Genomic DNA, 21,955 nt, shown 5'->3' with positions numbered 1-21,955 from the left:
ACCTTTGGCCGCTACTCATACACAATTATGCAAATGAGTCATTAGTAATAAAGGCCCAGGGGGACAATCACTTTCCAATTCTATCTGAGGACATATCTGTCCCAGGAGTCAGTCTTGGCATTCAGGGAGCCCCACATCTATCACCAGTCTGTCCTCTACCCACACTTGGACACCTCGTCGGCTGTGCCTCAAGTGCAGCTGACAACACCTCAGAAACAGTGTTCACAGAGCCGGAGTGAGCGGACTGACCCTTGCATGTTCTAGATCAGGGGTCCTCAAACTTTTTAAACAGGGGGCCAGTTCACTGTCCCTCAGACCATTGGAGGGCCGGACTATAGTTTAAAAAAAATACTATGAACAAATTCCTATGCACACTGCACATATCTTATTTTGAAGTAAAAAAACAAAACGGGAACAAAGACAATATTTGTATTTGCATGTGGCCTGCGGGCCGTAGTTTGAGGACCCCTGTTCTAGATCTTATCTCTGAACACTTCTGGGCTTATCTGAAGTGGGGAAAATGGTCAGTGGCCTCTTCTGGCATCATATTTTTTCTTGACCTTATTTACAGAGTAAATGCTCACCACTCAGGGTCCCTTGTTCCTTCACTTCTTAGATGAGCCTTCAGACAGCTTTGCAGATGCCAATGCCAAAAAGGACCATAGAAGGGAAGTATAAGAGGCAAAGGTTGCCCACATCCTCCCAGGACCCCTGAAACCTTCTCTCTCACCATTCTGTTAGCCTTTACCTCTTCTCCTCCAGACAAGAAGACAAAGGTGCAATGAATAAGGCAGCTACTCTCAAAAGGTTCTTTGGCCTCCTGGCCAAGCTCCTAAAACCAAGGCTAATACCACCAGGACAGCTTGTCCCTGGCTGGACTCGAGCCCAAAAATGATTCACCCAGGGGATAGGATACAACAACAAAGGCACCAATCAGAGGGAACCAAGGGATTTCGAGTCAAAAGGGACCACCTCACAGACTATTTGATTTCCATGCTGAGAATCCTAACACCCTGATAAATTATTGTCTCAAAGCCACAGGGCTAGCTAGGTTAGTTATCAGCAGGCTGGTTCTAGAACCCAGCTCACCGCTAACTGGGAGTCCTGTGAGCTTTCCCAGCAACAGGACACTGCCCCCCAGAAACAAGAGGGGGGGGATGTCAGCGTCAGAAGGACGGTAGCTTCTTAATCTAACCTCTCCTACCTCCCTTTAAAAGGATTGCTTAAGACTTCAAGACAATTGTTTGTAATCCACAAAGTCTAAAGAATTGACAGATCATTCCCTGTCCCACCTCTAATTTCTGGGAATCTTTGGTTTAGGAGGTACAGAGAAAGCGCCCACAATCCCACTACCATTGTGCATACACAGGCTTGTCACTGATGCCCGGGGGATTCATGACTGAGAGTGAACATTGCTTTCAAAAGGCAAATGCCTTTGGAAGAAGCAAAACGTGAAGCCCTAACCACTCAGTGTGACTCGATTATTAAAGTGACATCCTGTGAAGCACCAAGTGTTCCCAGGGACCAGCCTCCAGTGAACAGAAATCCTTGCAGGAGTTGTTAGGCAGTATTTCCTACATTCAGAGGAGCTGAGCTTGGCAGGAGAGGATGGGAAGTAGGGAGAGATTCAGGCTAGATTCTGAGACAAACTGAGGCAGGTGGCTGGCTTTCTCCCGCCTCCCACCAAAAAAAAAAACAGAATCTCCCTGGGTTCTACAAGGATGACCCTCTGGGAGGTTGATGGTTTAACTTTGGGGCACCAGACAGGGAGAGACCCAACTGGGAGCCAAAGAAGTCTGGTCCCTAACATCCCAGTCAACCCTGGGTTCAGGTCAGAGCCCTCATGGGCTTAGCAGATGGAGGGAACAATGAGGCCAGACCCATCTCATCCCCAACCCAGGAAAGCTGGAGGTAGTCTGCTTGATTCGGAAGCTTGGAAATGGATCTGACACCTTCCCAGCCTGGGCCAGGGCCACATCTCAGGTCTTTCCTTTGCCATATGTCACAGAGCCAAACTGGTCTTTCTGGGTGCAGCTAAAAGTCAGGAGAGCTGGGACCTGCTCATTTACTGTCTTACTAACCAGCAATGTGACCTTGAGTTGCTCTTCACTCTTCCTATACCCAACTCCACTCACCCATACAAAATGCAGATAATAGCACCTGCTTGGTCAATCCCCTTGGAGTACTTTAAATAGCAAACGATGTTTAAAAGCATTCTATGAATGTCTGATATAATAATTATTTCCTAGAAGAGCAACGATGCCAGGCCAAATCCCAAGTTCACTGAGTGGACCAAAACAGAACCAGCTTTGGACAGAAGCCGAGCTGGCTCACCTCTCTTAGTCCTTTGACCCCCCTGCTTCTGGAGGGTCAGTTAGTAGGCCAAGAGAGGTCTTTCTGGCTGGGACTCTGTCGCCCCTTCTCCCAGCCAGAAGCTGCTCAAACAAGTAGCTGTGGCACCATGGGGGTAGCCCTATTCCCTGCATGAGGTTCCAGCTGTCCTGAGACAGAAATGGACCTTAGCTGTCAACACTCCCAGGCTCAGATCTTGTTCTGCTGAGCCCCAAGTTAACTCCTGCAGTCACTGACTCCCAGTTTCAATCAGCACTGACTCACCCAGAAACTTCTAAGGTCTCACATGGTTTCCCCTACCCCCCTCTCCCCCCCCCCCCCCCCCCCCCGCCCCCAGAGCCCTTCTACAGGCCACTGAAGCGAGGTGACCCTGCACTTCACCAAAACACAACGCACACTCAGGGGGACATCTAAACAGACCACTCGTCAGGGGGCGTCTGTAAGAATGGATGAGAGGCCCTGGCTGGAGGCAGAGCCGCTGAGGGCCCTTCACGACTCTCAGAAAAGGCAACACTGCCCAAGAGAGGCCACTCACAGTGCCAGCATGGCCTCATGTCCTTATGATAAGAGAGCACAGGGAGCAAAACAATACACCCTCCAGAACCGACCTGGGCCTCGAGAATGAGCTTTGACCGCGCCACAAAGACGGAGTGAGGGGGGCTCTAGTTCCCATTCAAGTGGAGCTCTGCTTGGCTGAAATCAGAGCGAAGGTTTTCATGGCTTGAAAGGGCCTAACACACAGGCCTGCACAACCTCAGGCGCCTCTTCACCCCCGTCAGCAGCACGAAGCTTCCCCTACACCCGTCAGCGGTGTGGTGTCCTTAGCAAATCTCACCCCCAACTGCCAAGAAGACCAGAGAAGCCGCCCATCCCCAAGTCTGCTCAGAGAAGGTCAAGCCAAGGGCAGAGGCTGGGCAGCAACAGCAGATAGTTTGCCCTGTGTGTTCCCATCCATAGACCCTTCCAGAAAAACTGCTGTCCAGGCACCAAAACACCAGGTCTTTTCACCTTCTCTCCCAGGGGGCTTCACCAAATTCACAGCAGATGGGTTCCACTTCTGGGCCCAGACATTCTGATCCCAAACCTTGTCTATGGTGCAGCCCTTTAGTTATATTTCATTAGAGACTTCTTTTAGAACTGGAAAAAAAAAAACTTAGAAATCAACTAGCTCAACTTTTCCATTTCACAGATGAGACCGAGGCCCAGAGCAGAAAAAGAACCTGCTGGAAGTCACCTAGCAAAAGCTGGGGACAAAACCAGACAAAAACACAAGGTCTCCAGACCCCTCACCTGGTGTTTTGTGCAGGGTGCCAAACAGCCATGACTTCCTCCTCTCCCTGACATTTCTAATCCTTTATCCCAGCGGTTCTCAACCTGTGGGTCGCGACTCCTTTGGCGGTCGAACGACCTTTTCACAGGGGTCGCCTAAGACCATCCTGCATATCAGATATTTACATTACGATTCATAACAGTGGCAACATTACAGTTATGAAGTAGCAACGAAAATAATTTTATGGTTGGGTCACAGCATGAGGAACTGTATTTAAAGGGCCAGAAGGTTGAGAACCACTGCTTTATCCTATATCTTGCCCTATCCCTGGAACCCAGCAATCCTGGGGTTGATCACCCATCCATTCCCCTAGTTGTTCCTATAAAATATGGCCTGCCGAGGGCCGACATCTGCCGTGTCCCTGAACAGAGCTCTGTACAGAGATTTGGGGGAGACTGGGATGGGGTTTAAGTTCCCAGAGATCACCGGCACCAAGCAGCCCTGAGTTTGCCATTAGTCTGCGGTACTCCCAGTGTCATCTGGAGAAGAATGCAAGGAGAGGCTCACTGTCTCCATCACCAGGAGACAAAGGACAGCTGGTTCCCAAGCCTGCGTGAGATCAGCTGTTAGCTATCTGAATTGAGGAAGGCAGAGGCCACAAGAAGACTGGACCAGAAGAACCTTTCAGAGTCTGAATCATGAAAAATATGAAAGACCACCTCCCTGTCTGCTGCTCTATGAACGGGACAAAGTCTCAAAGCCTCCTAACAAATCCATCCATTACCCTCAGTTATCACTCCAAAGCTTGGAAAATGCTACAGGCAAAAGTGTCTATAATACCCGGGCCACTCCATAGTGGAACATTCTAGAAAGCTCATGTCTCCCTTAGAGGCAGACTTGCTTCCAGTTTATATTCCCAAGTGGCCTAGACACTTGAACCTCAGGCATGTGATCAACCATTTCCCGGGTGAACAACAGGAAATATGCCCGAGGGCTCCCTCTCTGGGCATCCCCACCCCCAGGGAGAATCATTACAACCAATTAAACTGAGAGTAGCTTCCTTCTCGGGTGAATTTAGTGCCACCTAGGGCCTGGGCTCTCTGCCTGTCTCTTCAACACTGAAACCAGTTGAGGCTCATAACACCTGGGAACTTTCTTTCCCTTTGGCAGCCTGGTGGCCACGCAAGAGGCCAGGGCAGGCATCTACTCCTCAGTTCCCACGGGCTCCCTTGGGGAGAGGAAGGTTAGAGCCAAGGGCAGGGCAGAGGGTGGGGCCAGAGCAGGCGTACATTCTGCACTTGCTGTCCCCAGGGTGACCCTCCCTGGTCAGTGCTGAGGGCCCTAAGAGGCTGCTGCCAGGCTGCATCTGAGGCGCTCCAACAGGCCGCTTACCCAAAGGGTCCCCCACCACCAGGCTGGACAGAGCCCCAAACCCTTGCATGGAAGCCTGAGCCTGGCCGGGTATTAGTTTCCTGCAGCTGCTGTAACAAAGCATCACACCCTGGTGGTTTAAAGCTATAAAGATATTTTCTCTCACAGTTCTGAGTGCCACAAGTCCAAAATCAAGGTGTCAGCAGAGCCAAGTTCCCCCAGAAGGCTGCCTCCTGCCTCTCCCAGTTTCTGGTCATTCCCAGCAATCCTTGGCTTGTCAATGCATGCTTCCAATCTGTCTCCATCATGCATGGCCTTCTCCCTATGCCTTTTTTCTTTTCTTTCCTTTTTTGTTTTGTTTTTAACCACATTTTTATTGATTTCAGAGAGGAAGGGAGAGGGAGAGAGAGATAGAAACTCAATGATGAGAATCATTGGTTAGTTGCTTCATGCATGCCCCACACTGGAGATCGAGCCCACAATCAGACATGTGCCCTGACAGGGAATTGAACCATGACCTCCTGATTCATAGGTCGGCACTCAACCGCTGAGCCACAGCGGAAGGGCCTAGGCCTCTTTTCTATAACTCCTCTTTTTCACAGAAGGACACCAGCAGATTAGCTCACTATATCTGTGATGGCCCTATTTCCAATAAGATCACATTCAGAGGTTTGGTTCTGGGGGTTAGGACTTCAACATATCTTTTAGGGGGACACAATCCAACCCATAACAGGCCTTCTGATGGCCCACACGGCCATCTGCATTAGGATGCCCTCCTGCTTCTCCAGCCTCACCTGTTCCCTCTCACCTTTTGTGATGCCTTCTGGTTCTCACACCTCCAGGTCACACGAGTCCCCTTGCTGACCTCCACTGATTCAGCGTCTGTGACGATTCCACACTGAGCCAAATGACCCAGCCCCTGCCTTGTGCGGCTGTGACCTTCTGAGGGGTGTGCCTATGTCCTAGCTTCCTTCCTAACTCAGCATCTCCTCTAGGACAAGAGGTTGGGCCAATGCCTCTCTATGTCCCCAGGGGGCCTAAAAACGTGCTGAGCGTCCAAACTCACATGACAACCACCTTCAGAATTCTTTAAGAAATCCTATTAGGCCAAACCAGTTTGGCTTAGTGGATAGAGCGTCGGCCTGCGGACTCAAGGGTCCCAGGTTCGATTCCGGTCAAGGGCATGTACCTTGGTTGCGGGTGCATCCCCAGTGGGAGGTGTGCAGGAGGCAGCTGGTCAATGTTTCTCTCTCATCGATGTTTCTGACTCTATCCCTCTCCCTTCCTCTCTGTAAAAAAATCAATAAAAAATATATTTTTTTAAAAAAAAAAGAAATCCTGCCGAAACCGGCTTGGCTCAGTGGATAGAGCGTCGGCCTTCGGACTGAAAGGTCCCGGGTTCGATTCCGGTCAGGGGCATGTGCCTTGGTTGCGGGCGCATCCCCAGTGGGGGGTGTGCAGGAGGCAGCTGGTCGATGTTTCTCTCTCATCGATGTTTCTAACTCTCTATCTCTCTCCCTTCCTCTCTGTAAAAAATCAATAAAATATATTAAAAAAATAAAATAAAATAAAAAAAAAGAAATCCTATTAGTCTGTGTGGATTTCCAATCAGTTTTCTTGAGCACCAACACCATTCTGTTCTTCTTTCCCCTACATCCTGGGCCTAATTCTGGCTCATAGTTCAGAGCTCAGCTTTGAGGCCCATCCCCTGTGAGGCCTATCCTGACCCCTCAATTCTGAGGTACTTCTGCTCTATGTCCCCACAACACCTATCACCCTATATGACAGCCTTTCTTTTAACCTGTGTCCCCATGAAGAATAAGGTCCCTGAGTCTAGAGCCTGTGGCTTGTCCCCAGTGGGATCCAGGGTGTCCAGCATGTGCCTGGCAAATATCTCTATACAGGAAATACCTGCTGGATGCCCTGAGAGCACTTGACAGTAATGAACCTCCCACTGTGGGTCATCTCTTCTCAAAGTATGGCTCAAGGCCATTTGCAAAAAGATCACAGAAGAGCTTAGTTTACAAAGTTCCATTCCTGGCTCCCTTCCACAGACCCTCGTAATCACATTCAGAGTGAGTGGAGCCTCAGGAGTCTGACCTTTTAACAAGCACTCCAGTGATTCTCACACACACTAGTATCTAGGAAACACTATCCTTGGGCCTTGACCATGGAGTCAAACTTTACCCATCCCCAGAGGCCTACTGGTTGCAAAGGGTGGACCCTCCCCCTCGTCGCATAGGAGGCTGTACCAGGCCTGGTCCAGTTCCCCCAGCCCAGGCTATGGTCCATCTCCCAGACCACAGGCAGCCAACAGGGGCTTATCCCCATCGGCTCTACGGACATCATCGGTCTGGTGTCTAGCTGGCCTTACTGCCCTGCGAGGGGATATTCCAGAAGGAGAATACAAAGAGACAGGAGTAGACAGTGGTGGGAGGCCCTGGTTCCATGCAGAACCTGCCCATGGAATGGACCCCTGGTGGTCAGGCAGAGCTGCCCTGGGGGGCACCAAAGGGGGCAGCCCTGGGGACCTGTGACTCTGCGGAAAGAAAAGGAGAACAGAGTCGGGAGTCTGAGTTTATTTCCCTAACCAGCGGTGGATCTTGAGCATTTCTGTGCCTGTTTCATCAATATAAAAAAAAAAGAGCCCAGCCGGCACGGCTCAGCGGTTGAGCGTCTGTCCACCTATGAACCAGGACGCGGTTCAGTTCCCGGTCAAGTCACATGCCTGGACTGTGGGCTCAGTCCCCAGTTGGGGGCATGCAGGAAGCAGCCAACCAATGACTTTCTCTCATCATTAATGTTTCTATCTCTCTCTTCCTCTCCATTCCTCTCTGAAATCAATAAAAATATTTTTTTAAAAAAAGAGAGATATGCCAAAACCGGTTTGGCTCAGTGGATAGAGCGTCGGCCTGCGGACTGAAAGGTCCCAGGTTCGATTCCGGTCAAGGGCATGTATATATATATATATATATATTTTATTGATTTTTTACAGAGAGGAAGGGAGAGGGATAGAGAGTTAGAAACATCGATGAGAGAGAAACATCGATCAGCTGCCTCCTGCACATCTCCCACTGGGGATGTGCCCGCAACCCAGGTACATGCCCTTGACCGGAATCGAACCTGGGACCTTTCAGTCTGCAGGCCGACGCTCTATCCACTGAGCCAAACCGGTTTCGGCAAAAAAATATTTTTTTTTTAAAAAAAGAGAGAGATAAGAAAAATACCCTCCCCGCCCACCTCCAGGTCTATTGTGCCTTCATGTCATTGCTATTGATGGAATACCTACTACGTGCTACATAGTGGGATGTTCAGGTGACATGTGATGGGATTCTGAAATCATACAGTCCTAGAAAAGTATAAGGTATTTCTAATGTTAAGATAAAATCTCCTGTCCTAACTGGTTTGGCTCAGTGGATAGAGAGTTGGCCTATGGACTGAAGGGTCCCAGGTTCGATTCCAGTCAAGGACACGTACCTCAGTTGTGGGCACATCCCCAGTAGGGGGGTGTGCAGGAGGCAGCTGATCGATGGTTCTCTTTCATCAATGTTTCTAACTCTCTATCCCTCTCCCTTCCTCTCTGTAAAAAATCAATAAAATAAAATAAAAATCCTTTAAAAAAAAAAAAGATAAAATCTCCCCACCCAGCTAGCGTGGCTCAGTGGTTGAGCGTTGACCCATGAACCAGGAGGTCAGGGTTGGATTTCTGGCTGGGGCACAAGCCCGGATTGTGAGCTTTATCCCCAGTAGGGGGCATGCAGGTGATAGCCAATCAGTGATTCTCATCATTGACGTTTCAATCTCTCTCTCTTCCTTTCTCTTCCTCTCTGAAATCAATAAAAATTTAAAAATAGATAAAATCTCCCCAAAACATATCTCACATAAGAACATGTACACTGATGTTCACAGCAACACCACTCACATAGACAAAGATGGAAACAATGCGATTGTCCATGAAGGGATGAATGAATAAACAAAATGTGGTACAATGGAACATTATTCATCCATAGAAAGGAATGGAGTTCTGATACTACAACATGGATGAACCTGGAAGACATTACGTTAAGTGAAAGAAGCTAGTCCCAAAAGGCCACATATTGATGATTCCATTTGGATGAAATGTCCAAAATAGGCAGATCTATAGAGATTAGTGGTTGCCAGGGGCTAGAGGGTGGGAGTGGGTGGGATGGGGGGTGACTGCTAAGTGGGTAAAGGGCTGCTTTTTTGGTTTTTGTTTTGTTTTTGTTTTTGTTTTTTTTTTAATATATTTTACTGATTTTTTACAGAGAGGAAGGGAGAGAGATAGAGAGTCAGAAACATCGATCAGCTGCCTCCCGCACATCCCCCACCGGAGATTTGCCCGCAACCAAGGCACATGCCCTTGACTGGAATCGAACCCGGGACCCTTCAGTCCCCAGGCCGACACTCTATCCACTGAGCCAAACCGGTTTCGGCGAGGGCTGCTTTTTTGAGATGATGAAAATGTTCTAAAATTGACTTTGCTGATGATTGCACATATTTGTGAATACAATAAAAATTATTGAATTGTACAGTATTCAATATTCTAAATCTTATTAAATTTAAAAGGATGAATTATATGGTATGTGAATTATATCTCAATAAAGCTGCTAAACACACACACACACACACACACACACACTCACATACGAAGTATCTTTAATTCTTTTCTTTCTCCAAAACCTTCTCTGCCAGGCCTTCCCCAGCCACCTGGTGATGCTGTCTTCCAACAAGCCTTCCCCATCTCCCTTCCCTAGTCTTTTTCTCCATTGCACCCATAACTATCTAATAAATTATACAACTTACTTATTTGGTTTCCTGTTTCTCAGGGATTTTGTATCCCAGCATCCAGAACAACCATTGGATAGATGGCTGGATGGATGATGACGGCAAATATAAGGCCTCCTCTCAACTTAATGGCAAAGTTCTTTCCAGGAGAGAAGAGATTCAGGACCAGGATTCAGAACCATGGGCCAAGTCACTTAACCTGCTCAGGCCTATTTCTTTGCAATGTGATCAAAGGGTTAGAAGTAGCTGCCCCACCGGCTCAGAAGGTTGCTGTGATAATCATGAACTGGATTCCTGCATTTAAGATCTTCTCCTTGAAGATAGTAGCATCTAATTGGAGGTTGGGAGGGAGCAGCCTGAAGAGAGCACTCCTGGCAGCAAAGAGCAAAGTCTCAAGGATGTGGAACCAGGGTCTCCTGGGGAGGATGTAGGACATTTGGGGTCAGAGGCTGCAGGAGCCAAGCCAAGTGTATGCAGGGAACAATGGCTGCAGCCAGGAGGGTGGGACATGCCGGACTTAGGAGAGTGAGTGTACACCAGGCCAAGGAGTACAGACTGGATTCACTGGTGAGCATTTCTGGAAAGGCTAGCAGACCCTGGACACCCTGTTCTCCTCTAGAACTGGGACAAACCAGAGTGTGCAACAAAGCCACAGCCACCAGCTTCCACAGCTGCCTCAACACCCAGACTCCAGGTTGGGGACCCCTAATTCTGCCATGAAGAGACCCACATACCTGCCCTTCCAGTTGGGGGCTCCTGCTTTGGAACAGGAGAGCAGAGAAAGGCAGCAATGCTAAGATGTGAACCTCTCATGAACTCGGCAGAGGATTCACTTGGAAGTTCTTCCAAGCGGCTTCTGCAGAGTTTCAGGAGGTACCTGTGCCCTGCTGACCCTCCCGTGTGCGCTGGGGCTGGGTGTATAGGGCGCACATGTGAGAGCTGGGGCTAAGGTCGCCTAGCACACCAGGCCTGAGTTTCTGGGTTCTTAGCCCACTGCTCTCTCCATCACACAACCAGCCAGGAACCAAACACCCTTGCCCTCAGGATGTGCTAACTCCAACTCGATCTGCACCTGAGCACACCCAACAGGGAGCTGGAAAATTCTCCCCACTGTCCTCCCCAGCCTCACCACTAGACTAGGTGGTTGCTCCTGGAATTCCCTGCCCCCGGCCAGCTGTCCATCCATTCATTCAACACACTTGCTCTGGGTGTATCAGCAGAACTCCAAATTAGCTGCTGGGGCAATCGCATGGACCATGGGGCCAGAGCTGACCAAGGAAACAGGTGCCCTCTGTGCCCAGTAGAAGACTATCACCCCGGAGAGACACGAGAGCTATATACTCAGAGCCAGCAACTGCTCAGCAATCTGGGTCCAAGGCTAAGGAACTATCATGGATGAAGAGTGTCCCCCCAACATTTTTTTTTAATATCAGATATCTGGTTCACGGACACCCAGAACCTCAGAATGTAGCTTTATTTGGAGATAGGTTCTGTGCAGATGTAATCACTTAAAATGAAGTCATACTGGGTTAGGGTGGATAAACACTAAGTCCAATGACTGGTGTCCTTATGAACAGAGGAGAGGCCACAGAGACACACAGAGAAGAGGTGACACGAGGACAGAGATTGTAGAGATACATCTACAAGCCAAGGACTGCCAGGATCTCTCAGACGCTGGGAGAGGTGAGAAGTCTCTTCCCCTGGAGCCTTCAAACGGAACGTGACCCTTCCAACACCTTAATTTCTCAGACTTCCAGCCTCCAGACTGTGAGAGGATAAATCACTGTTGTTTTAGTCCCCTGGCTTGTGGTCATTTGTTATGGCAGAGCCAAGAAAATAATATAGAAAGTAACGCCTAAGCCAGCCCTACAAAGTCCCCCCGACCCACCTCACACTAAGCACGTGGTGCTTTCACTAGCCGGGGCCCCATCTTGCCCCAGCTGCTCCCCGTTTCTCTGCACTCTTAGGCTACTTATTTTTAGCCCCTGATTACACCTGCCTTATATGGTTCCCTCCTCATATTATGAGCGGCGACTGTCTCCCCTCCTGGTTTGTAAGCTCCTTGAGGACAGAGAAACCCGAGGATTTAACAGTCCTGAGAAGGCGCGGCTATGTAGATAGATTCCCCCAGTTGTTCATATTTCATGATATTTGAGGAAACTGGTGGCAGTTGTCAAGCCACAGCAGTACTGACAGCAGTGATAGCCTGCAATTACTGTCATAGTCCTTTTAACCTTAAAAAGTATCTGATATCAGAAAACATTTTAAGCATCCCATAGCCATTTGCTTATCTTCGTCACATAACAGCCCCATGCTGTAAATAGGACAACGTATTAGTATCCCATTTTAGAGGTGAAAAAGCAGGTGCAAAGATGGGAAGGGGCTTGGTGGCAAACAGATGACAAAGCCAGCTTGCTCTGCTCTTGAGTCCCAGTGTGCCTGCCGACCCCACTCCTGCCGGCTGCTCTGCTCCTGCCGGGCGGCCTCCAGTGCGGGGCTCTGCAGCCTAACCACCAATTCAGAAAGGAAACGGAGGCAGGAAAAGACAGTGGGTTCACCATCTGTCACAACTTGCATTCAAGCTCACTCTGCTGGGCACCTGAGGCCAGGATGGGCTCCCCCAGGCCACGGGGAGCACGGTGACGCTCCCCTAATTTTTCCAGGTGCCTCCCCAGATCCCAGGGAGCACCCCTGGTGTCTTGACCTCCTGCGATAGGTAGAGAAATGTGATCTTCTACAACCTAACATCTGGAATAAAGGGGTAGGAGAAAATGCAAAGAAAAGAAAACAAGTAACCACCAAAGTGGCTAGAAACCTCTCTGGTGGGTACAGGTGCCCAGGGAAGGCTGCTGTGGAATCAGGTGCACATCAGAGACCGTTTCCAAAGCAACAGCTTTGTCAAGTCTTTGCCTATTGCCATCCAGGGAAAATTCTATGGGAGACAACAGAGCTGACAACAGAATGGCCACTTGAAGGAGGATTAGGGGCTACAGTTTTGGCAGTGACCAGGTGACGATGGGAGGGGGCTCCCAAACCCCAGGGCTCTCCCCTGGCATGGTTCTGGACTGAACTCCCAGCACAACCCACTTCCTTCAGCCCAGGACTCCAGGCCAGACTTTGCCTGCACCTGTTTGAGCTCAGAATATAGTCCCTCCTCTAGAAGGATCCAAAAATATCTAGGAGGGAGGAGAAGGGGGTGGGGAGGAGCCACCAGGGGAACAGGCTAGGTATGCTGAGGTCCTCAGGACAGAACCAGGGGGAGCACTACTTGGCTTCACATTCAAAACCTTTTGCAAAGGGCCCCAACCCATCAGGGTAGTTTGATCTCCCCTGAACAGGAGCCCGCATTCTAGCCAGAGCTGGTCTCATCCTGTCCCTACCAGTGCAATGCTCTGAGCTTCCCTACTCCTGGCTTTGATGACCATTTCAGATGCTCTTCCAGCTCTGCCTGCACAAATCATCTACTCATTCATCCACATTGTTAAGAGCATTCAGTGAGCTGAGCGTGTGCTAAGTGTTGGTGACGCAGCAGTAAGTGAATTAAACACACACACAGCCCCTGTCCTCTTGGAGCTGACAGTCCAATGGTCATCCCCTTCCACCCAGTCCAGAGGGAACTCTGCCCCTCCATGAGGCTGACCTTCCAACCCTCCCCTGAACTCCAACCAGAGCTGCTGGGGTGTTAGTTACATTTTTTTCAGCATGTGTCATCTCCCGAAATAGCAGGTCAGCTCCTGGATGCGAAGACAGCCCGTTCCTACCTCACGGTGTGGCTGGCCAGGACCTCACCAGGGGCACAGTGTGGCCTCGGGCTGAAGAGCTGGGCCTTTCAGAGAGGGTCCCTCATCTCCTCATTTTTCCTTCCTCTTTCAAGCACCCACCTCGTGTGATTAACCAACCTCACTCTTCTCCCTCTAAGATCCTGCAGTGTCCCAATCTGTGTTGCTTCCTGCTGATCGTATATTGCCCCCGCCCCGATCATGACCCCATCCTGGTTCCCCAATGCAGAGAGGGCTCCCAAGGGGCAGCCACATCTCCCACTTCTCCAGGACTCTGTGCTGAGCCCTCCTTCCAGCCCACACTCATTCTGTGCCCTTTGGCACTCTTGAATTGACAGAGGACTAGAGGACCAAGGGCTCTCAAGGTTGTGAAAGACAAGGACCTGGTGGGAGGGGGCACCCAAGAGTGAGAGGGAAAAGCCTCTTGTCATCCCTTACCACCCTTGCAATGAGCCTAGGGAGCCTGTCCCACCTGGGCCAACATCCCACCTGAAATCCTTCTGGGCCCCAGGATTTGGAGCTGGATGAAGCCATGGCACCTATGCTTTCCTGTGGCCGCAATGACATAATCCCAGGCTCCTGGGATGGCCAGATGGAAGCTGACACCAGCACCACAGTCTCATGGTCTTCTTCAAAATCAGGCCTCTGGGCACGTGCACCACCTGAGCAGTGTGTGGCAGCCTCCCATTTACTCCAACTAGAGAAGAGCTGGAGGCTGGGGGAGAGGAGGCTGCTATAGGCCCATGAGGGTGTGTATAGCTGAATTCCTAATAGCTGGGGAATTTAAAAGGCAGGTGTCAATTCTGCCACCCGAGCCCTCACCCTGAGGGTGGGCAGCTCTGGAAAGGCTGCTCCTGCTCCGGAGACCTTTGTGAGGGAAGACAAAGAAGAGACAAGCACAGGTATGTCTCTTGAGCAAAGGGGTGACTGGGACCTTGATTCTGAGCAAAAAACCACCTTTGGGGCTAGAGAGGTATGAAACCAATAATAGGACAGAACTTCCTGATCCCAGAGAAAGACGATAGCACAGGCAACGCAGACCAGGGAAATGTCTCCAAAAATCTGCCCCCTTTGCCTCCTGCTGAGGACTCCAGGGATGGGGGTAGCAGAGAGGTTTGGGGCCTCCAGAGCACTGGGCAAGTCTTTTGGCAGGCCTACAGCTGTGCCCATCATGGCTCCAGTTCATTCATTCTCTTACTCCCTCTTTCAGGACAGATAGAGAAAGCCCCACTCCACAGTTCAGCCCCTCTGTGCTCAGACGGAGTGGACTATTTATTGCCTCAATGCTGTCATTAGGGACTTTTGGTAAGACCTTGCCCATCAAAGTAATGGGACATTCCACCTTACATATGCATTCTTTGAGCTAAAATCTTCTGACTCCTTTAAAACAAGAAGTAGCCCTCGCCGGTTTTGCTCAGTAGGCAGAGTTGTCAGCCTATGGACTGAAGGGTCCCAGGTTCGATTCCGCTCAAAGGCACATGCCCAGGTTGCGGGCTCGATCCCCAGTAGGGGGCATGCAGGAAGCAGCAGATCTATGATTCTCTCATCATTGATGTTTCTCGCTCTCTCTCCCTCTCCTTTCCTCTCTGAAATCAATAAAAAATATATTTTTAAAAAACAACCCTTCATATCTTAAAAATAAAATTTTAAAAAAAGTAATTTGGGAAAGTGACCATCTAAGGGTTGAGCCATTGGCCCTCATTAGAATGAATTTCAGGGCCTTTGCTGATGGCATGTCATAGGAGGGGGGACAGAGCAGGGCCAGTGTGGAAGAAGAGAAGGGAATCACCAAGAGGGAGAAAAGGACCCAACAGGGCGAATGCAGGAGTCTGGCGACAGACTTCTAGCTTTTAAGTCTCCGAAGGCCCTTGAGAAGGCAGGTGAGCAGCCTTTGAGGGGCCTGAATCCCCAGAGCAGGTTGTGAGAGAACATGAGCCAGCTCATCAACTCAACTTGCTCCTCTCGTTCAGCCCCCTCATCCCAAAATGAGCCGCTCCAACGGGCCGTGGGGCTGGTGGGGGAGGGGGGGGTTGCGGGGAGGCCTCACAGCCAGGAAAAGACCTCAGAGGGAACCTGAGCCTGGGCAGTTTCCATTCCACAAGGAAGGAGAACCGAGGTCGTCACCCGGGAAACTCGGGCCACTTGCCTCCACGCCAACTTCCACTGAAGTCACTAATCCTGACAGAGTCCAAACCCAGGACTTTACCCATTGTAGACCCCGTGGACCTTTGCTGAATGAACGCCTGAGCTGCCTTCTGTCCTCTTCTCTGCAGCACCTGGCTTGTGGGGCAGGCTCACCAACAGCAAGACTAACATCCCCTGTGACCAAACTGCTGACTCACCAACTTCATCTCCAGGCCTCAGGCCTTTCAGACTCTGCCCAGTGTTTCTCCAGCACGGGAACCAGGCTCTGACCCTGGCCCTGCATTCAATACCTAACAAATCAGAGCAGCCGGCTCCCTTTCCACCCCACAGAGTTCTTGGGAAGATCAGTCTGGTTCCCGCCCCTCTGTGGCCCTCCAGGCCCTCTGTAGCAATCCCAGTGTAGACCAGGATCCTTACTAGGTCAGGTCCCTGGCTGGTACCAGGCCTACTGAGTTCACCTCGAATTTGTGGTACCTCTCTGAGGGCTCCGCGGTGCCGTGCCGTGTGTCCCCGAAGACCTCCTTCAGACCTCATCCACCCTCCTCAAGCATCTGGCGTCTTGGTCACTTCCTCACCCTTCCCCATTGGCCCACAAACACACTTGGTCTTTGCTAGTGTTAAAAATAAAATTCTCTACCTCCATTAACTCACCCACCCCCACTCATTCTTACTGTCCTCTATTCCTCCCAAACTCAATGTTAAAAGTCTCACCTTCTGAATATGCTGCCTCCTCCACGTCCTCACTAAACACACATGGCCCCTGCCCTGGCCAGTGTGGCTCAGTTGGTTGGGCATCATTCTGTACACCGAAAGGTTGCCAGTTTGATTCTCAGTCAGGCCCATGCCCAGGTTGCAGGCTCGATCCCCGGTAGAGGGTGTGCAGGAGGCAGCCAATCAATATTTCGCTCTTACATTGATGTTTCTCTCTTTCTCTCTCCCTCTCCATTCCTCTGTCTCTAAAAAGCAATTTAAAAATCTTAAATATATATATATATATAAACACACATGGCACCCCACAATCTGTCAGTGACCTCCTGCATGTCAAAGCCATCGCCTCGTCTTCCTCAGCATCTAGGAAGCATCCTTTCCCCCGGCCTCCAGGTCCCTGTCTCTTCCTGAAGTCCATTTATCTTCTTTCTCTTCCTACTCCCCAAATCTACAGCTCCCTCGGCAGTCTCACAGCCTCACCCTCACCTTTACCCAAACAAATCTCATTTCTGGATCCCTGGCCTGATTTCTCTCCTCAGTCCAACCCCACCTTTCTAACTAAATATCTCCAACTGGCACCTGAAATTCAAAATGACCCAAACTGAACTTTTATTTTTTTATTTTATTTTTTTTTAATATATTTTATTGATTTTTTACAGAGAGGAAGGGAGAGAGATAGAGAGTTAGAAACATCGATGAGAGAGAAACATCGATCAGCTGCCTCCTGCACATCTCCTATGGATGTGCCTGCAACCCAAGTACATGCCCTCAACCGGAATCGAACCTGGGACCTTTCAGTCCGCAGGCCGACGCTCTATCCACTGAGCCAAACCGGTTTCGGCCAAACTGAACTTTTAAAATCTGTTCTTTTCTCTGATGTTCCAGGTTTCCTTTTCTGCTGAGATCATATGACCTGCACTAAACCCACAAGGGCTCCTTCCCACCCAGCTCCCAGGTTGCGCAGTGATTCTGCCCCAGCTCTGTTGGGTCCGCCCCTTCTCTCCACTCCCGCTCTCTCTCGCCTGAGCTCACACCTTCACACTTGCATTTCTGACATGGTTATCTAATCAGTCTCCCCTTGTTCTATTCCTCCCTACAAACAACTGCCAGACAGATTCTTCCAAAGCCCTCAGTGGTCATCCACCGCCCACAGGGCAAAGTCCTGGTCCTCAGTCCAACACTCAAGGTCCTTTACACTTTGGCCCAAACCTAGCCTTCCAGAGAGATTTCCCATGACCCCCACTTCTCTCTGCTTGCCCTTATCGCAAGCAAAACATGTCCTTTCCTGGCTCAGAGCTCCATTCTTTCCCGACTCCAGGAAATTCTCTTCCTTCCATCTTTTCAGTCTGAATCTACCTTCTTCAAGATCCAGCTCAAATGCCCCCTCATCTATGAAACATTTCCTGATCCACTCAGTTAAAAATAACCTCCCCACTCCCCTGCATTCCACCTCAATTCATCTGTTCCTCCCTATGACACCTCTGTGTGCCTGATTTTTCCCGTGTACAGGCCTAAGGCAGAAGACAATCTGTTTCCCCTAGTGAACTGTAAGCTCTCCAAGGGCAAGAAGCCTATCTGAATTCCCCCAGTACCACACCTAAAAGATAGAAGGTACATAATAAATCTGGGATAAATGAATGATGAAATGTGGCAAGGTGTTTGAATGAATGGGCTTCTAATACTCCAACGATATTTAAATGAAGGGGTTGTGTCATCAGTCGAGCTGGATTTGGATTTGATTTGGAGCAAAGAGGGAGCCTAAAACAGAGGGGTAAGCCCAGCATCCCACAGTGGCAGACCCCACCCCTTCCCCCGCCCCCAGTCACCACCCTTATCCCAGGCCACCAGGCACAGTACTAGGCCCTGTCCTCAGCCCCTCAGGCGGGGTCAAAGGAGGAACAGCCATCTTCCTCCTATGTCCACAGGGTCTAGCTCTGTCCAGCCCACTACACCTCAGTGAGCACTAAACAGCCAGGTGGATGCAACTGGTCTCACTGGGACCTCCTTTCTGAGGGCACAAGTGGCCAAAAACACTGGACGGCAAGTGAGGAAACCTGAATTCCAGACCTGAATTCCAAACCTGAATTCCAGTGTCACAAACACTGAAGGCTGTGTGACCTTCAGCGTCACATCCAGACATGGGGCAAAATCAGCATTTCCAAAATGCCATTTCACAGGCCACCGAGCAAGGCGTCCACCTCTGGGAGGATGCATCCATTAGCAAATCCCAGACTAGCACTTCGCAGACTCAGTGAGGGAAGTGGTGGACCAGATGCTCCCTAGAGGCTCATCAAGTTGCGCTGAGCTAGGAACAGAGAGCCCACTGGGGACACAGCTTGCAGGGGTCTGGAAAGTCTTTGGGGTCTGCTCTTTCCCCAGGATGCCCGAGCTCATGACTCTCCCAGCAGACCTCCCCACGGTGGATCACGGCTGCTGCTGCATGGCTCTGTTGAGGGCAGGTGAATGGGCCTCTTCCCAGAAATAACCAGCCTGAGGTGGGTGAGGAGGGGGTCTTGGGAGGGCATACTTCCTGGTGGGATCATACACCCTCATCTCTGTGGAGGGGTGGGTCAGCCCAGCATGCACCAACCTCTGGCCCCTGGGATTTTAGGGTGGGGACCAGAGCAGACGTGCACATCTGCCACCAGGACTGGGCTGAAGGACAAGGGATGCACAAAGTCAGAAAACCGCCCTGCCTGTCCCCAATCTCTCTCTGCTTCCAGGAGGCAGCAGGAAGCAAGATGTCCCATATTCAGTCTAACAAATGCCAACAGCTTAAAACCAGCACCCCCATCCCACCCTGCCCTCCAAGAAGTCAAAGGACCAATGGCATCATTCTTGTCCTGCATCCCGAGGGAAGCCTCTCCACCACCCTCACGTGCCCTGACAGGCAGACGCGTTCTGGGAGGTCAAGAAAGGGTGGGAATTCCCAGATAGGGTGAGACTAGCCCTAGGCTGGTGTGCCTGTCACTAACTCACTGTCTAATCTTGAACACATCTCTTCATTCCTCTGGCTTTGGCTCCCTTATCTAAAAAATGAGGAGACAGAGTAAATCGATTCAAGGTTGGTTTCCCCTGTCCTTGAGCAAGCCTGTCCCCAAGACAAAGCGGAGGACCCTGATGGTTACAAAGGACTGGGGTCAGGGGGCCTGGTGGCTCCATCAGTGTCCTGACATCTGGAGGGGCACTTGGTCCCCCACGTAGAGATGAGGAGAGGAGACTGTGGAGCCATTGCCCCGGCCCAGAGGGCCATGGGAGCAACGTGAAGACTCTGTAGGACTCCCCCAGGAAACAGGAATGGGAGGTTGTAGAGAACATCTGCCACCCAGTGAGGAGCAAACAACATGGGCATGGAAATGAGGCCCCAGGGGTGAGGTGGGAAGTCCAGGAGCAAAGCTGCGGCCCGTGGGCAGGGTGGCACAGTTCCGGGAGAGAATCAACCAGTCGGAAAAATTGTCATAATGGGTGTGGAGGGGAGCCACCCTCATGGTTGGAACCTCCCAGTGGGTGCAGAAGGAAGCCATCTTTTGGGGTATGCAACCTACAGCTGAAGTAGTGATCCAATCCACATGGGGAAGAACCCTCGGCCCACGTGTGAGCAGAGTGAGGAGGGAGGGAACCTTGCCCACTGGTGGACAACCCCTCCCTAGAAGCCGGGCCAGGGCACACCTCCGAGTCCAGGAAGGAAGGAGCATGCAGAGAGAGGATCTTTGCACAGAGCACCTGACTGCCTCCTTTCCCTACCCCAAGATTCCCCCTGAGAGGCCTATGGAACATTCCAGATGTCCAGACCCCTCGTTGGGAGAAAAGATAAAGGATGTCCCTAAAAGGCTAAAAGTTCCTGGGCCTGTTGTGTGGAAGCAGAGGTGGCAGCTGGGGCTGGGCGGAGCAGGGGAGGGTTTTGAAAGGGAGAGGGTGGCAGTGGCTCGGGGCTCAGGATCCAATTACGCGGCTGTTTCCATACTTAGCCACCTGACAGCCGCTTGGAATCCTCGACACTCCAGCCACTGCAGCCCCACGGAGCCCAAATTAACTCAAGGGCAGACAAGGGCAGGGCCCAGCAGCACATGCGAAGCTGGAGCCCCCCCACCTTGGCCTCTAACTTGCAAGATAATGGCTTCTGCTGCCCCAGCCACCTGCTCTCCTGGTGGAGACGGGGCCCTCAAAAATCAGAACCTCAGAGATCAGAAAGGCTAGTGCTCTGGCCCCCACATCCCCTGTGTGGATGGAGACTGCAGTCATCAAAAGACAAAGCAGAGTCCCGGATTCCTGAGGGGGTCCCCAGAGCACCCTGAAGCATCCCCGGGGGAACCTAGCCCCAGGACTCTTGGGAACAGAGAGGTGGCAAAATGCTCTGGTATCCCCTCCACACCTATAAATAACCCCCATGCTGTAACCAGAGCCGCTTCTGCCGCACAGTGCTGAGATGTCAAAGGAAAACCATGGCACACCGGCCCCCAGCCACTTCTAACAAAGCTCCAGCCAAGCCTAGTTCTACTCCAGAACAGTCCTGTTCCTCTGTCCAATTCCGTTTCCAAACTCATCCCCAACTCCATCTCCAGCCCTATCCCAAACTCACCCCCACTCTATCCCACTGCTCCTCAGACAAACCCCAACTCTGCCCAGCATGGTCCCCCGTCCTCAGCCATGCCAAGCCAGGCCCCCTGCCAGATCTCCACAGGGGGGAGGGTCAACTCAGTGACCTCCAGGGGCACCTCCCGCTCTAAGATAGGTTCATTTTGTCCCATTAGGAGGCTCCTCTAGTCTTGAATTTCAAGGTTCTCTTCCCTAAGCATCTACTGGCCAGACCTTCTCTCTGGCCCCTGGCTCAGGCTCACCCCTTCCCGTACCTCTCAGTTCACTGCTTCTGCTTCCTCTGACCTCCCCGAGAGCCCCCTGAATGTTATCAGGCTCTCTCCACCACCCACTTCTTTCTCCTGGACCCCCGGGGAGAAGAAAATGGGGACAAGATGAGACCAGCCATCAGCCCCAGGAATCACGGAGGCCTCATTCTCCAACTACTGCCCAAGACCCCCACAGCACAGAGCTGAAGTCTGGCTTGGCCCACGGGGGTGGGGTCATACCTGCTTGTCCTGGGAGCAGGAGCGACGCCACAAAGCAGCAGAGCAGAACCAGCGCCCTCATGGTGACTGCCAAGAGAGCCCAGCTGCTCTTGGCCTCTATTTATAGGGCTGGTGGCAGCGAGGGCGGGGGAGAAGGGTCACACAGTCACTAGGGCAACTGGGCGGGCGTGATGGGGAAGCAGCACCGACCCTGCGAGGCCGACAGGAGCCTGCTCTGCCACTGCTGTGCCAGCTGCCAGGCCCCAGCAGGCAGGGCCTGGTCTCTCCCTCGGCAGCCCTGAGGTCATATGATGTGGGTCACAGGCGGGGGTAGCAGGGGGGGAAAGTGGGACGGCCCTTGAGTTAGGTCTGGGATCTGAGTCTTCCCAGTATTTGCACTCACTTGATCCAAAGTCTGAAGCAAGTCAATGACCTTGACATGTCTCAGTTTTCTGCACGAG

The 21,955-nt window shown here is 51.2% G+C and overlaps 1 protein-coding gene across 4 annotated transcripts in view; it reads right to left on the bottom strand.

The window, feature by feature from the left end:
• Positions 1 to 21,577, bottom strand: part of SRL (sarcalumenin) — a 44,491-nt gene extending 22,914 nt beyond the window's left edge. For 2 of the 4 annotated variants that reach the window (XM_070413108.1, XM_070413111.1), the window contains exon 1: positions 21,516 to 21,569. Coding sequence is in view for 2 of the 4 variants with exons in the window: in XM_070413112.1 (XP_070269213.1) it covers positions 21,516 to 21,576 (61 nt within the window). In the remaining 2 variants the exon portion in view is untranslated. Of the gene's footprint in view, positions 1 to 21,515 lie in introns of all 4 variants that reach the window. The other 2 variants (XM_070413112.1, XM_070413109.1) reach the window with 2 other exon arrangements.
• Positions 21,578 to 21,955: the final 378 nt, after the last annotated feature.

Source organism: Myotis yumanensis, unplaced genomic scaffold (genome assembly GCF_028538775.1).
Source record: "Myotis yumanensis isolate MYYU_CA2020_CCGP unplaced genomic scaffold, mMyoYum1.0.hap1 SCAF_4, whole genome shotgun sequence".
Lineage (NCBI taxonomy): Eukaryota > Metazoa > Chordata > Mammalia > Chiroptera > Vespertilionidae > Myotis > Myotis yumanensis.
Note: the sequence above shows the minus strand (reverse complement) of the source record. Positions and strands in the feature narration are given on the sequence as shown.